At 31.4% G+C, this 18277-nt stretch overlaps 1 protein-coding gene across 2 annotated transcripts in view; it reads right to left on the minus strand.

The window, feature by feature from the left end:
- The window catches only part of LOC123299121 (membralin), a 194711-nt gene that overhangs the window by 89503 nt on the left and 86931 nt on the right, over positions 1–18277 (minus strand). For both annotated transcript variants that reach the window (XM_044881361.1, XM_044881362.1), the window contains exon 7: positions 2664–2796. In XM_044881361.1, coding sequence (XP_044737296.1) covers positions 2664–2796 — 133 coding nt within the window. The remainder of the gene's footprint in view (positions 1–2663; positions 2797–18277) is intronic.

Raw genomic sequence — 18277 nt, forward strand, 5'->3', positions numbered from 1 at the left:
GACGGGTTTACGAATCTTCTACCTATCTCAATTACTCTAATAGTGATGATATAGGTAGAAAAAAAATGTTGTCTCTCTGCCATACTCGTATTTTAGGTTCTCACTGTCTTACTCGTATTTTAAGTAAGGAGTTCGAGGGGCTTGTCTAAGTCACCTTTGTCCATGCCTGGTAAAGAAACAGATACCATAGTATCTATGAAATATAAGTAATATTACAATATTCAATAGAAATACCCACCAGAAGTACTGTGGATATCGTCATAATTATTGCTTATGTATTCCCTCAATACAGTACACATGGCCACGCCGATACAGTATGACGTTCATACCCATACTGACATAGTGACATCCACAAACAATTTCTTACCGTATAGGCAGGTAATAAAAGATATATTAATAAGTATAGTTTTTGAGCTTTATATATTACCTAACGACTCTTTGAAATCACCTTGTCAAAAGTATTATTTGTTACTAATGATAGTTTTGTATTTTGTATCATTTAACGTTTCGGAATGTTAAAATAAACGGAGGTTTAAGTTGTTCCATCAATATATTTATTATTTAAATCATTGTATTCGAGGAAATTAAATCATTAGAATAAAGTTGGTTATTACTGAGGGATAATTGTTTATTATGATTTCAAATAAAATTGTTAGAATGTACAAATAATTATATTTTTAAGCTGCCCACACATTATGTTTAGAGTTTAAATTAAAACAAATACCCAGAATATGTTTGTGAATCATTTTGCTTTTATAAATGATACAAATAAGAAGTGAAAATAAACAAATGACTGAATTGTTGCTTCCGGCCGCCATTTATTTGGTTTTCGAAAATTAAGTAGTATTTTCTAGAATTTTCTTCCGATTTTCAAGAATGTTTCACAAGAGCACTAGTTGAGCGACCTCTCCAACTCTCTATCTTTTACAGTTATTAAGAAAATGGATACCAAAGTTTTGTCCCAATTTTCTCCCTTAAACAGTAAAGGTAAACAGTGATGTTAACGAAAAAATGTTTCAAATAAAATTTGTTAATTTTTTTATAAATTTTTTCTATTTTAATTTTTTATACTTCTATCTCTAACGGTTTACAAGATGAATCCTACGGACCCAAGATCCAATTGACCTCTGATGTTTGTGACAGTCAACAAACAAAAGTACACGAACAAAAAATAGTACTTGGATCCTTAAAGCTCTAGTATCGTATATTATGTAGTGCTTTTTTATTAGCTAGGTATTTCATTTATCAGAACAAAAATATATCCATGTTTCAATTTCCTGGAATAACAATACATAGGAAAATAGAATAAAACTATTTTGTGAGAAACCGATGAAATTTTATTCGTTGTTATGGAAACTATTATTGTTAAAATAATGAACGATAATAATATTGTTTGCAGATACATTATTGTTTGTAGGCATTAAATTTATATTTATGTGTATTTATATACATTTAAATGGAAATATCTATAGCCAACGAGAAATAACCCGCCAACAACTAATTTTTCCAAATAATATGGCGGCATCAGCGAAATTAATTTTCAACCATAAATATCTGTCCCACAATCATCCTCAAATCAACAAATTAGTTTTTCAAATCCTTGATTGAAATTAGCCTAAAGTCGCTAACTAGTAATCTGGTTCTTCTTCTTTAATTTAGTTAAGGGTGTACGATCAGCGTTAATGTACTTTCAAGTACACAAAATAAAAATAAAAAGAAGGCAGTCGTGGGACTCCGTTAGGAACGAAGTTCCTTACGAATCTGTATACAAACAAATGTAAATGTTAAATAAATACATATAGGTAATTTGTTCAATTGTAGTGTCAAGTAGGCAGGCTTCCATGACGCACATAATTATAGTATATGAATTTTTGTACAATTCACATTCTAACACAACTTCTTTTTTTTTTAAATTCGAAAATCACCCTGCTAAGTTCCAGCACATTAAAAAAAGTACAAAAATGCAAAATTCACACGCACACAAAGCATATCTCTTTTTGTTATGTGACGGTTTTTGCCAGTTTGCTCACTCCAAAAAAATTTCAAATATGGGTAATTATATGATATACTCCACGAAATAAAACGGAAAGAAAGAATAAAATTTTACGATATCTGGCACAGTTGCATAATATCGAACATTGAAAATTTTTTGTTTAATCATTCAGTCTTCAGTAGTTCGAGAACCAAGCCAAAAATATTTAAAAATTTTGTTAAATGCGGCCCGGAAGCTTTATTTTTGGCTGAAGGCTAAAGAAAAAGGCCCAATGTATCAAAATCCAAATTTTAGCATGAAATAATGATTTAAAGACCTCAATGACCCACAATATAAATTTTAAAATTTATGTGTAAGCAATAGAACTACTTATAAACAAAAAATTAACACTTAAGTCTTTTTAAAGGATAAAAATCACACTACCTAAACAAATTTTTAAAAATTTTCATTTCTTTACCAAACGGAATTTTTGAGAAATAAATAATTTAATTTTAACTACCAGTGTGCGCCTTTACATGATTTTGACAAAATAAATACTAATACATCAGTAGCTGCCGGCGCTAAGATTTGTACTTAAAAATTGACTAGACCGGTGCCAGCAATATCGAAAAAATATATATTTTTAACCAGTCCCGGTCACATCATATTAAAATATTAAATTTCTTCTTACCTTAGCCAATGTCGCTTTGTTACCGGTGTATGTGCACAAATAGCATCATATTGGTCCGCTATCCACACAATAAGAATAATGTAAAACGCAGTTGAAGTGTCATTGAAGAATTCTGACATAATTGCCTCCATTCCTACAACAAACACAACATTATGATCAAATTATTGTAGCCAACAACAAATTACATGTAAAGTTTAATTACATGATAAGTTTGTGAAGTTTAAATAAAGGTAGAATATGTCCATATACCCCCTTTTTACGGAATGAAATAAGATGAGCTTGAATAAATATTGAGAATAATCGTCCCTTTGAGAATTCCTAAATTCGAATTTTTACAAATCTTACCCGTCTTGTAACCAAAATATACACAGCTGTATGTGTATAATTTTTATATGTATATGTTACAGTCAAAACTATTTTTAACTTTCAAAATCAGTCAAAAGTACTTTTGACTACACAGATTGGTCAATAGTATTTTTGACTGAACTAACAGAAAAAAAAACTTTTTCCCAATGAAGCTAATCAAAAGTGGTTTTAACTATTTTTGCTTACTTATACTACAATTATTTTTACTTCAATTAAAGTTAATAAAGATTAAAAAAACTGTAATGTAATTGTCTTTTTTCGTTATTTTACAGTCAATTTTTCAAATACTTGTAACTTTTTCTTTGTATAAGTTATAATCCCTGGCCTCTGTAATAAACCATTGCGCAATATTAAATAAATTAAAATTTCTTTTTCTATTCCAAACAATTAAGTGAATTTGACTGACCCTCTAGTTACATATCACAACTCGGCCATTACAACTCCTAAAAAAACAACTCGGTACAAAAAAAAACTAATTAATGACATGGGCAACCCGTGGGTCAGTGAATGAACGCAATCACAGACTTAACTAAAAAGTAAAAAAAAAAACGCTAATCCATTCTATGAGTGACTGAACGCAACCACAGGGGTAACTCAAAGTCCAAAAAATCCGAACATCCGTGCTAGCTTAAATACCCCATTAAAGGCATGGCCAACCCGTGGATTGGTGAGTGAACGCAGTCGCACTGTTAACGTAAGATGTCTTATGCAGAGTTGTTTTGGCACCGGGTTTTCATTTCTCGAGTTGTTTTTACGAGACGTGTAATGACCGAGTAGTTTTGCCCATAGTTATTAAATACCGAATTATTCATTACGAATCATTGACCAGAACCGTTAGTCAAAACCACTTTTTACCGCAAATTTACAGTCAGAAGCACTATAAACTAATGATTTTCAGGCAAAACTACTATTGACCAATCTGTGCAGTCGAAAGTACCATTGCAAGGTTTTTTCATTTAAAAGTAATTTTGGCTGGCTAAGACTATAAGAACTTTTGGTATTTTTATACATAAAAACAGTTTGGCAATAAATTTTGTGGCAAATATTGGCAAAAAAAAGGTTCTGGGTCAACATGGTCTGAATTCACTTAGTAGGGAAAGCTATTTTTTCAAACGTTACATTATTCAAATTTTTTATCCAATTCGTGTTTGGGCTGACTTTTTGACACTTTATCTATTCTCTATTTTCTATTTTTATGGATTCTCCTATCCAGATTTGATATCAATCTATGTTATTAACCTTATGGTACAGTAAATCTGGCATTTTGACTGGAAAAAATTACAATAGTGATTCTGAGGTTATAGATCGTTAGGGGGGCATGTAAATAACTTAAAAAAAAATTAAGAGAATTTTTCGTTCCGCTGTTTTTGAGAAAATCCAAAAAAATGGGGGAAAAAAATTTGGAATGCGTTTTTCTCGGAATCTATTGATTTAAGGGAAAAGCTTTTCAAATAAAAAATGTAGAAGACACTGTCAGCTACATTTTATGTCATTGGAGCAACGTCATACGAGTTAAATTACAAAAAGTAGGTGGCGTTAAAGTATCAAAAAAACATTTCCACGGTTTTCATTAAGAAAAAATGATTTTTTTGTAAAAGTGTATATGAAAAAGTTGTTTGACTCAAAATTAGCTTCAACTTTTATTTAAACAATTTTTTTGTAAAACTTACCGTTTTTGAAATACAGCTTGCTAAAAAATCTGAAAGTTAAGTTTTTTCAAATTTTGAAAAGGAGTACTTGATTTCCTTTTTATTTTCTTGGTTTATTTTAAACATACATTGTTTTACTATAGCTCGGAAACGGTTAGTTTTTCATAAATAAAATTTTTAAATAAAAGTTGAAGCTAATTTTGAGTCAAACAACTTTTTCATTTACACTTTTACAAAAAAATCATTTTTTCTTAATGAAAACCGTGGAAAACCCTTTTTTTGATACTTTAACGCCACCTACTTTTTGTAATTTAACTCGTATGACGTTGCTCCAATGACATAAAATGTAGCTGACAATGTCTTCTACATTTTTTATTTGAAAAACTTTTCCCTTAAACCAATAGATTCCGATTCCAAATTTTTTTTCCCCATTTTTTTGGATTTTCTCAAAAACAGCGGAACGAAAAATTCTCTTAATTTTTTTTTTAAGTTATTTACATGCCCCCCTAACGATCTATAACCTCAGAGTCACTATTGTAATTTTTTCCAGGTCCGGCCTTTTTTTCGTCTATATTGACTGAATCATTAGAGCATTGAAGTAACTATGATCACTTTCAATACGGAAGACTTAAACGATCACTATTTTATAAGTTGATACTGACAACGGTGATAAAAGTGAAATGAGACTACTCTATCACTCCGATTTTATGAGAATATAAGTAAATTTCATTTCTTTCTTTAGTTTATTTTTTATTTTTTAATCTACTTTTTCATTATATATAAATGAATTTTAAAGTTTGACGATACATACAATTTGTAGACACCCAAAGTTCATATTAATATCGTATTGCAATGAGTTATTCTATAGTAACAACTACCATTTAGTGCGAGGAGAGAAAAACAGCCAGCAATGTCATCCATATATACTGTTTCTACCTCCATAGGAGTCAGAAAATACACTGCTCTGTATACAAAATAGCAATAAACAATAAAGGCACCACAAGCGTTACGTTGAGACAACGTTGTTGGCGTCATGGTGAAAGAACACGACTGAGGTCACTGATAGATTACCATACCACCTACCAGGCGTCACATCGTTAGCGGAAGTGACGACAACAACCATTTGCATAAACATTATACTATTCGTAACACGAACACGATGTTGAACATATAGTACTATTATATTCAGCGCCCCCTTCTTCTATAAACCCTTCTTCTTGCTTATATTTACCGCCACCGTATCGCGTCACTTCTTGTATTTTGTGTTGTCTTCGAATATCAAAAAGTCTACATGTAGGCTTCAACTTATGCTTAGGAATTTTATTCATGAGAATTATATTTGGCATTTAACAATCGTTTAAAGAAATACCACTTTTAAGAAAATCTTCAAGAGAATTGAAAGTTTTTCAAATATCTTTTAATTCTGCTGATAATGGTTATCAAATGGAAAACTTTCTGTGATGTTTGCTCTTTTGGAATTTATTAAGGTTTATGCGTTAGTGGAAGGAGTTATTATTTATAAGAAATAATTAATGATAAACACAATTTTATTTGATACGATTAATTTAATTTAAACAGATTAGAAATTACATAAATTGAACACATGTCAATACTGTATCATATAAACACACTTGGTTACTATGAAAATAATATTATCTTTTAAAATTTATTAGAAAGATATCTATTAGAAAGAGTAAGGAAAACTAATACTCTAATCACTAGATCAATCAATATATGACGGACGAGTTTGGCGGAAAGATTTGAACTCTAACACTCCCCTCTCAAATCGAACGTCATCAGAGTCTGTCAATTAGTTTTAATCCTAATTTTTGTACACATTTCTCATGACTAGTACGACATAATGGCTTAGTTAAGACATCTGCAGTCATCTCTTGAGTTGGAATATGTTGAACATCCACTAAGTTGTTCTTTATTGCACTCCTGATGAAATGATATCTTATATCAATGTGTTTCGTCCTCTTATGAAACATAGGATTATTGGCTATACATTCAGCACCTCTGTTATCAGTATAAAGTCTGATATTGCTGAGTTCTTTTAGACCAATCTCAATCATTAAGCTTCGAAGATGTAGAGCTTCTTTGAAAGCTTCTGCTAGGCTAACATATTCAGCCTCTGCTGTAGATAATGCAACTGTTTGTTGCTTCTGAGATCTCCATGAAATAGCTGCGTTGCTCAATATGAAACTATACCCAGAAAATGAGCGACGATCTGCAGGATCATTTCCCCAATCAGCATCAGAATAGCCAACAATTGAATCATTTGACTTAGTATATACTAAACCCAAGTCTTTGGTTCCAGCTAGGTATCTTAGGACTCTTTTTGCCTTTAAAACATGATACCTTTTAAAACAGGTCGTGAATTGTGCCAATCTAGCTACAGTATTCGATATATCAGGTCTTGTAGCTACTGATAAATACATTAAAGCACCAATAAGTTCACGATAAGGAAATTTTTCTTGAGAATTATCAGCTGAGTCTTCTTCGACATCCTCATATACTTTTAATTCAGACGGAGTCGAAACCTTATTGCACTGGCTCATACCAAAACGTTGAAGAATATCTAGGATGTAGCTTCTTTCTTGTAGCACCACTTTATCTTTGGTTTGTGTTATTTCAAGTCCTAAACATGACTTTGCTAATCCAAGATCTTTAACTTCAAATGTTTCTCCTAGACCTTGTTTAATTTCTTCAATCCATCTGACATCTTTTGAAGCAATTAAAATGTCATCTACATACAATAGTAGAAACAATACATCACTATTGCGTTGAGCATAATAAAGGCATGGTTCGCCACACGTTGGAGTTAATCCAATTTCTTTCAACCTTTTATCAATAGCTTCATTCCATTTTCTTCCACCTTGACGAAGACCATATAAAGCTTTGTTGAGTTTACAGGCATCACCACCATCCTTTATAGCTTTTAAAAGTTTCTTAGCTTTGAACTTCATATTTTGATCATTACCTTGATTAATTCGATGAAGCATTTGTTCCAACATATCTGGCATTTCCATAATAACTTCTTCATCGAGTTGACCATTCAGATAAGCAGTAACTATATCAATTTGATGCACCTGAAGGCCATATCTAGCGGAAATAGCCATTAACAGACGAATAGACTCTAGTCTTGCTACTGGGGCAAACGTTTCGTGATAGTCAACTCCAAATCTTTGACTGTACCCCTTAGCAACTATCCTGGCTTTGTTGGCGAGATCCAACTATATTTTGTCCTTGGTTGTGTTTGACAATATTAAATGTATCATTTTTGATCAAACTCGTTACTTCAGCTTGAATTGCTCGTTCCCAGGCTTCCTTTTCGTCACTATTTAAAGCTTCATTTATGGAAACTTCTGCTACACCAGCAAATAGCTCATCAGAATCATTATCATTATCATTATCATCATTATCAACATTATCATCACCAACTTCACCATCTGGAATACCCCCATCACTAGTTTGTGATTTGCTAAATATCTTTCTTGGTCGGCCTCTGAAACCTGTACGTAAAAATCTAGGTCTGCCACGACCCCTTGGAGGTTGCTGATTTAATGGTGCGGATATTGGTGTTTTAGATTGACTAGACGGGCTGCTACTTGAATTACTTATCTCCGGACTTTTCTTCGGGCTAAGTCCCTGCTTATTTGTAGTCTCAACAGACTGTATCACATTATCACTGCTTGATGAGGCATCTTCACTATCTTCATCTTCATCATCGACGAAATCTACCAGTTTTTCTTCTTTAGACAACTCTAAATTGTCTTTTACAAATTTAACATCTCGAGCAATCACAGTTTTTCTGGCATCAGGTAACCACACCCGGAATCCTTTTGCTTCACGTGGATAACCTATAAATATACCTTTCGTTGATCTCGGAGCAAGCTTATCTTTAGTTGGAAGCTTGTCTAACACATATACCGGAGATCCAAAAATATGTAATTCAGATAAATCGGGTTTCCTTCCTTTCAACTTCTCATATGGAGACATTCCACCCAGAGCAGACGTTGGCGATCTGTTACGTATATAACAAGCTGTGGCTACAGCATCAGCCCAAAATGTCTGGGGAAGTTTTGATTGCAGTAACAGACATCTCGCCATCTCAATAATAGTACGGTTAAATCTTTCTGCGACTCCATTTTGTTGAGGCGTATGTGGAATCGTAAGCCGACGTTGAATACCATATCTCTTAAGTAGACCATCAAATTCATTACTCAGGTACTCTTTACCGTTGTCTGATTGGAGATATTTAATTCTTTTCCCAATCTGGTTCTCCATATGGCTCTTATATTGGTCAAACGCCGAAATTACTCCACTCTTTCGTCCTAGAAGGTATACTTCCGACCATCTAGAGGCATCATCTATAAATGAAACAAAATATTGAGCCCCATTTAGCGATTGCACTCGCATTTTACCAACAACATCTGAGTGTACGATTTTTAACAGCTCACTGCATGGTGATTTACTCTTCGTGTATGGTAGACTGGACATCTTTCCTCTAATACAAATGTCACACTCAGGAATCTCAATCTTTCCAGCATCTAGACCTATGGTATCTTTGATTATTTTTGTCACATCTCTGTAGTTTAAGTGACCCAATTTCTCATGCCATGATCGTAGATCATCTTGACTAACATGAGCAGATACCTTAGCAAACTGGGAACTCTGTGAAAGAAAATATAAATTATTCTTTCTAATTGCACTGAGTCTTACCCTACCTTCTTGATCCATAATTACAGCAGAATCTTTGGTAAAAGTGACACTATGACCACTATCAGTAATTTTTGCAACTGATACCAAATTAGATCTAAGATCAGGAACAAATAAGGTATGTTTTAATTCTACCACCTTTGGATATCCATTATTATGCAAAGGTATCACAACCTTTCCTGACCCTTGTACATCTGTTGACGAATTACTGGCTAAATGTAGTTGTCCACCGACTGATTCTTTCCAATCTTCGAACTTGGTTCGGTCATTACACAAATGACTAGTACACCCACTATCCAAAATCCATGGTTCATCTGATATTAACTTGCATTGATTGTTAACTCGAGAAACAGCTCCAAAGCACACAGCGTATGACTCATCTGCTGTATTTGCTGCCTGACTTCTCTGACCACGTCTATTGGAATTATTATTTCTCCTTGGTTCCTTACAATCTGGTGATTTGTGACCAGGAGCTCCACAATTATAACACTTTATATCACGATTTTTATTTGGTTTACTATTGCTCTTATTAAACTTTTTGAACCTAGTTGCCTTATTATTATTTCTGCTAGCCATAGCACCTGCTGCTTGTACCACTTCATTACTATTTTGTGTGTCAGCATGTTCTAAGATTTTTATTTTTAGAATATCAGCTGATGGCAATTCATCACGAGCTTCTATTGCCAATCTAAACTGCTCAAAACTAGCAGGCAAGCTGTAAAGCAATGCAATGGACACAACATCTGGATGAAAATTAATTTTCATAGCAGCCAACTTATCTAAGGCACCGAAAAATCGTCGAATGTGTTCTCTCACATCACCTCCTTCTTGAAGTTTAGTGAATAACAAAGTCTTCAATAACTGTACCTTCTTCAAAGGACCTTGAGGTGCAAAAACACTAGCTAATTTAAGCCAAACCTCTCTGGAAGTCTCACAATCTCCAACATGATGCAATTCATCTGCTCCAATAGACAAAATTAGATCTGCTTTTGCTAGTTGGTCTTTTTCAATCCACTGATCACGTTCAATTTGCCTCGTGGCGGCATCAGCTCCAGTTGAGCATGATGGAATAACTTTTGTACCATCAACATAGCCCCAAACACCATTCTTCACTAGCAAAGCTTGAGCATGAATTTTCCAGGAATCATAATTGTCCTTTTTCAGCTCACAGATCTTAATTATACTCATAATTAATTTCTTATAAATTGACGGCACGTGTTAGTGTAACCTCAATTTTCTCACTTCAATTTTGCATATAATTAACTGACCACTGGGCCCATAACCTATTAAGGTTTATGCGTTAGTGGAAGGAGTTATTATTTATAAGAAATAATTAATGATAAACACAATTTTATTTGATACGATTAATTTAATTTAAACAGATTAGAAATTACATAAATTGAACACATGTCAATACTGTATCATATAAACACACTTGGTTACTATGAAAATAATATTATCTTTTAAAATTTATTAGAAAGATATCTATTAGAAAGAGTAAGGAAAACTAATACTCTAATCACTAGATCAATCAATATATGACGGACGAGTTTGGCGGAAAGATTTGAACTCTAACAGAATTTAACGAAGAAATAACTAAAATTCATATTATATAGAATCCCAAAATTTTAACACCTAAAAGAGTTTTCTGCATTTGAATGGACAAGATATCACAACAACACATCGTCATAAAATGATGTACAATCAAATCATTCGAGTTTTTATGGACCATTTTTGTCAAGTAGTTCTCTGTATTATTTCGATTCTCGTGAGTTTTATATACCGTCAGTCGGTTCTTTCAAAATGAATTAAAAAATTTATTAATGGAAGTATGAAAAAATGTTTACACACATCAAGCCGAAAATTAAACCACGGATCTTCCCCTTACCTTGTATGAAATATAAAGTATTCAATGATTCTACCCTAACGTATTCCGTCATTTGATTTTGCAACCATTTCATTCAAAAATTGGAAATAATTTGCACTTAAAATCATTTCGAATATGTTAATTTGAAGAATTACGAAAGCTGTTATATTACAATGTTGTGATAACAATTTTCTCATTGTCTTTGGAAATTCTGCTCTATGAGAATCAGAAGAATAGAAATGAGACTGACTGAGCACTCATTAGTCAGTACAGTTTAATTAAGGGTAGTTTGTGGACCCTGCTGATAAGTAAAATTTAAAATTCACAACCACGTTAGAGTTGCTGTGCTATGTATAGTAAAAACTGTTAGTGTTGTTTATTGAACAACAACAATAACAACAAACACATATACATTTATGTATGTGAGATATATAAGACGTCGACAATCATAGGACATGATAGAAAACAATTTAGAATAAAAATACTGATATATTACAAGCGATTAGTAACAATGTCTTACAGACGTTTTATATTGAATTTAAATGTCACATTACAAAACACATTCATACTAAAAAAAAATAAGAAAAAAACACTGGTAAATATCTATCTACCCAATTATTATTTTTACATACTAAAAGTTGTACACTGAGGCTACACTGTAAAAAAAATTGTAAAATTACCAAATATTTGTAAAAAAAAGTGTAACAATATACAAAAGTATGACATTTTCGAAATGCAATTTATTTGTATAACTGTACAATGTCTGTTGCAATAGTTCTGGAATGTTTAGCAAAGGACCCCGCAATAGTAGACAGGAAAATGGCTTTCAGTGAAAATTTTTCTAATCCGTCCTAAAATATTCTTTGGATCATTCTGATCAAAAATTCTCACGGCCACAAAAATTTTTAACGAGTAGTTTTGGAGCTACGGGCAATCAAAGCTGCGAATACATTATAGTTTTAGAATATGACTAGGAACATGGCTATCTTCAAACCATTCCCAAAATGTTCTTCAGATCGTCCTGATCAAAAACTCTCACGGCCACAAAACTTTTTAACGAGTAGTTTTCGAGCTACGGGTGATCATAGCTACACATATATTATATTTATAGTACCAATTTGACTAGGAAAATTGCTTTCTATGAAACTTTTCCAAACCACCCCCAAAATGTTCTTCGGATTATTCGTTTGAGACGTGCGTTGTTTTATCAGTCAGTCGGTTATTATTTTATATACATAGAAATAAAGAGCCTAAGTGGGCGAGCGCTCTAAGGTTAGGCTTATACCGTTTGTTTACTTAGACTAAGGTTGCGGGCTCGAATCCATACAGCGGCAATGTGAACGATTAAAATTAAATAATGGGGCGGTAGAATTGAACACATTGTCGTCGCTTGGATAAGAACGAAGTAACCGAATCCACCCACATCATAAATATAAATTGTATGTTATATAATTTAATAAATCAAGATTAACAAATAATGATGTGGGTGGCCGCTGTAGGCATATATGTCAGAGGAACGGAGGTTAAACCCCATGATTATTATTACTATACACAGAAATAATTTGTAATTTTTCCAAAATGAGTTAAATTTTACACTTTGTATTTTTTTGTTTTGTACTACTACAGGTGATTCCAAAGCCATGGTCGTTTAATTGTCAAACTGAGATTATTTAAAATCTTCGCAATCCCCAGAAATTAGCTACTAGTAAAAATATAAAATATTTGCATAAAATACTAATATGCAAATATATATCAAAAGATTCATAGGAGATATGCTGACCTTTTACTAAAAAAACCGTAATACAGTTTCCAAAACTAATGTTTAAAATTACAATAAACATTTTTCACAGTGTACATAAAAACTAATGCATTTATATTCAGGATATAATCGAAGAAAATTAATGATCTGAGATATGTCGCTACATTTCACCAAATCAAATTATTGAATCAAACTTTTCATCAATTTATAACAATTTGATTGTAATTATTATTAGGCATTTAGTTTTAGGTTAAAGGCAATATAGAAGGTATTGTTTTGATAACAAGAGATTCAGCAACCATATTCAGGAAAGGCGTATGTTTATGGGCATACAATGGGCGTCTCAATTCTCATACTTTAATCGGCCATTAATCTTGGATTTATGGGAGATGTCTGCACCGATAAGTTTCTACTACTTGTATTACTACTGGTAAAACCGCTTTTAATGATTTTTGCGGATTTTTGAAAGTAAATGTCTCCCTTTTTTTTTTAAGATGAAAAGTGCAATTCTGAAGTTAGATTACTTTTCATTAATTAAACAGATTTTCGATAATACCTGCAGTAAAACACCCTGTATACCTTTAAAATGCTGTAGAATAATTTTTCATTCAAAAAATAAAAATAAAAAACAAACCATCGAAAAATCTCAGTTGAAATAAGGTGACATTTCACAAGGAAGTCAATTGCTGCCCCTATAACTATCATACCACAGTGCAGGAACTATAGAAGACATTTGATCAAAGACATTATAACAGAAGTTTTAAAACAATTTTTTTTATATATTTTATATAATTATTACATATCTATTCGTTATAAAATATCTTTTTGGAAAACAAGTATTGTGTTGCCATAAAGCAAGTATAATATAAAGCAATTTTTCTTATATATAAATGTTGTATAACAGTTATATTTCTTAGAAATTTTAGCAAAATAAAAGTCTAAAATTACATACTGACATTATTAAATAGAAAATTTACTTCAGGACATTTTTCATTATACCTACCCGTGTTTTTTTTTTATAAAACAAAACAAATGTAAAAATAAATGTTTAATAAAAAAAATCTCGTGAGCAGTAGAACTCCATCACTAATAGTTGAATAAATCTACCGGATTTTGATAAAGGATGCGAAAAATTTTTGGAAATACAATATAAATTTCTAGTGGAGGAATTTCATGAAATTATTATGTCTATAGAACAGTCCTTCACTCAAAAACTTGATCGAGCTCTGATTCAGTTGCAACTGTCATAAAATTTTGAATACATCAAAAACAATTTAATTACACCTATATTTTGCTCATTTGCGTTTACTTTTTTTTCGCGTTAAAATTTTCCTTCACAAATTGTCATTTATTTCAATACAAAACTGAACGAGCTTAGCAAATGGCGTATATCTTAACCTTCAATTTTAAAGAATTTTAAAAGGGTAAACAAGTTTATCTCTCGGGCACCTCTATTTATAAAATTTATTACAGTTCCGATCCATTTTTCTTACTAGGCCGTTCCTTAGTACTTTATTTATTATTTCTTTAATTCCTAGAAATGAATTTATCTAAAACATGACTATATATATGGTACGTGTAAAATGCAAGTAAATCGAACATATTGTACATATCTAGCTCCAGCTCCAGCTCCAGCTACAGAATGTTTATACAAAATAAACTCCGAGTAAGTATTAATTAACAGAATCCATACGTTTACTACCAACAACAAAATAAGTAGTATGTTTACTATGTAGATATAAACAATATTTTTATTTTATTACCTCTGTGCACAGATAACGACTACAAACAAGTGAAAACAAACAATTGACTGAGTTAATTGTTGAAAAACCATGCATAGACAGTGTTGATTACTCTATCACATTACGCACACATACATGTTACACATACATAACTGATATTCACATATAATATATACTATACAATTTACGCCTAATTTGCGCCCTGGTATACAGTGATGTTTACGAAAAAATGTTTCAAACAAAAGTTGTTTATTTTTTGATAAGGAACCTTGTTTACATTTGAACTTTTGTTCTATCTCTAACTCATTCAGGTCCATTGCTGTCTGCTCTATGTACGGAAGATTATTCGATTTCCAAACTGTTTTTGTTAATCGAAATGCTTTGATATTCACCAATAACATCCTTAATTTACATAGACTTTCTTGTTACTTATTATATAACTTTATAGTATGGTCTTTTAGATAAATTGCATAATATTAAAAGTAGAGTGAAAAACTGAAAATTGTCGATCTTAATAAAACCCGTAATATTGAATCGGCTCGCCATCGTACCTTGGTAGATTTTTCCATAACCTTTTTCTAAGATAAATTGTCAATAATAATTCTCTCTCAGAAATTGAAATACAATTAGTTCTACTCCATATGTTATATATAGAGGTCGTATGTGAAGCTTCCATAGCTTATTTTATTTTTTATTAGTAATTAAATTTAAAAAAAAGAAAAAAAAAACTGTAAAGCGTTTATAAATATGTTTGGAAACACTGCAATGTTGTTCTTCGAATATACATAGTACATGTTTATACATATCTAGTAAAGGTAGAAATACCCTCGGGGATACGAATGAGGAAAAGGCTCAAGAGCATGGCAAGAGATAATTAGTTTCCTGATCGGACAGCGGTAAGATACAGCATTAAGAAGCAAAAGAACATGGTGACGATCAAAAAGTTAAAATACATCTCTCTTCGTTTATCATTTGTATTGACATATAATAGACGAAGATACACTGAGAATTTATGTACATACAAACGACATGCTTGGTATGGTATATAGTGTAAACTTTAAGAATAAGAAGGCAAACGATGAACATAAACCTTACTAAACTGTGTTGAAGAAATAGCAATAGTCGTCAACGTTATATTTATACTGATGTTAAAACATATAGTTACTGGTGATTTTTTTTTAAAGTTTTCTCTTTTATATTTCAAAAGTGGAATGAACAAGTAAAATTTACAAAAAAAAAAAGCTAAGAACATTATTCATTAAATTACCTTTCAAACGAAAAAAAAAAAATCAAAATCGGTTAATCTATTTAGGCACTACGATGCCACAGACAGGTACACAGACAGACAGACACAGACAGCGGTCAAACTTATTACACCCCTTTTTTGGTTCAGGGGTAAAAAAAACACACACACACAAAAACATTAAAAGAAGGGATGTTATAAGTTGGATCGCTATGTACGTGAGTCTGTCTGTATGTGGCATCGTAGCGCCTAAATAGATGAACCGATCTGGATTTTTTTTTTTCGTTTGAAAGATAATTTAATGGGGAGTGTTCTTAGCTATAGTATAATGCTCAAAATCGGTTCAGTTTGGAGAATATTCTGAGGAAGAATTTTATTTAATGGAGAGTGTTCTTAGATATGTTTCAAATGCTAGTTTAAGGTTCCGTACCCGAAAATTTGTCGAGGGTCTTTTAAATTTTTTAAATTTCACTTGTAGTTCATATTTTTTATGCTATTTATATGATATTGGAAATGCTATATGTTGTGATCCGGTAACGATTATACCTTATCTTTAATATATTCCCTACATACCATCAGGATCTCGATAATATGAACCAATGAAAAAATATTTCAACACTCATCATTAACGTACACTTATATATGTACTGATTCGGAAAGGATACATACAATCGCATATTATGCATTCGATCCATCTAATTTATTTGAAATTATCTTTTAGAAATTCAAAGATTCATAAATTATTTTATTTTATTACATTTACCAAATTCGGACTTTGAATTTAAGATAGAAAAGCCTGTGTACCATTTACCACCAAATATATAATATTGGCGAGCATCATGACAATAATCATTTTAGAAAATAAACCATGTTTCAGTCTAAGCACACATATTAAAGGATTACTAAAATATGAATATTAGAAATATCATGAAATAGACTTAACAAGTTTGAAATGTCTACGCGAAACTAGGTATTTTTAAATTGACGCATTTTTGATATTTCGTTTTTGATGAAATGTAAACAATGAAAGATTTATAAATATGCCGCCAGATACATATGTTCCTCATTAATTAAAAACAGGTTTTTTAACACCCGAACTAAAAAAGGGGTGTTTTAGGAAAAGTTTTACCTCTCTGTGCGTGTGTCTGTCTGCCTGTCTGTGGCATCGGAGCGCCTAAACGGATGAATCGATTTTGATTTTTTTGGTTTTGTTTGAAAGGTAATTTAATGGAGTGTTCTAAGCTATTTCAAGTGCGAATTTAGGATTCCGTACTCGAAAAAACTAAAAATTGGTGATCATCCAAATCGGCTCAGTTTGGAGCAGACCAATGCAACTACTACAGTACTTGATGATATTTTGAAAGAAAAAATTGTGACGGTATTTTTGCAAAATTTTTGGATAAAGAGGTATTACAAAACAGACAAAATTTTGCATAGCGTATTTTATGATTGGTCCCCCAGTAATTCATTTCAGTTTCCTGACCACTACTAACAGAAAAACATCATTATAAACACCATAAAATAAGGTTTATACTTTATCGTGCACTGTGACTAATTAAATTCTGTATAATGTATAAAATTTCTTTCAGAAATAAAATATTAGTGCTAAAAAAAAAAAAAAAAAAAAAAAAAACTACAAACTGCAACAACCTATGTTCTTGTAATTTACTACAAAAACATTATTATTATGAAAAAAATATTTTAATAAATTAATTTGTTTTAATATTATATTTCTTTATACTCGTACCGGCTTTTAAAATAACTGAAGTGAAACAAGAATTATGGCAAGTGACAAGATGTTCAAACAGGTGTTCTAAGTTCTAAGTTTAAGCAATATAACTGAAAATCTCTTCAACAAAGGGTTTTGGAAAAAATGATCCAAGTAAAAGCCCTTCCTTGTTAATTAATAGTCGTAACATTAGATACCAAAACATCCTTTTTTAAATTTCATTCTCTGTTAATGCGATAATTTATCTGTTCGACTGTTCTATTCAACTATTTCCATACTTTTATTAAATCCTGTACAAGTGAACAAAAATTGTAAAAATAATTTTTGTAAATTAAATTTCATAAGGGTGTCAAATTTAATTTTCATATCAATATCCATAACAAATCAATTTTATATTTAACGAATTTATAATTTGACGTAAATTCTATTATTAATTAATATCATGCAAGTGATATTTTGGCATGTATATTTTTCAAGTTTGAATTTAATTATTAAATAAATTCTAAATTTACACCGATTTTTAAATTGGAATGGTTG

This window comes from Chrysoperla carnea, chromosome 4 (assembly GCF_905475395.1).
Source record: "Chrysoperla carnea chromosome 4, inChrCarn1.1, whole genome shotgun sequence".
Classification (NCBI taxonomy): Eukaryota; Metazoa; Arthropoda; class Insecta; order Neuroptera; family Chrysopidae; genus Chrysoperla; species Chrysoperla carnea.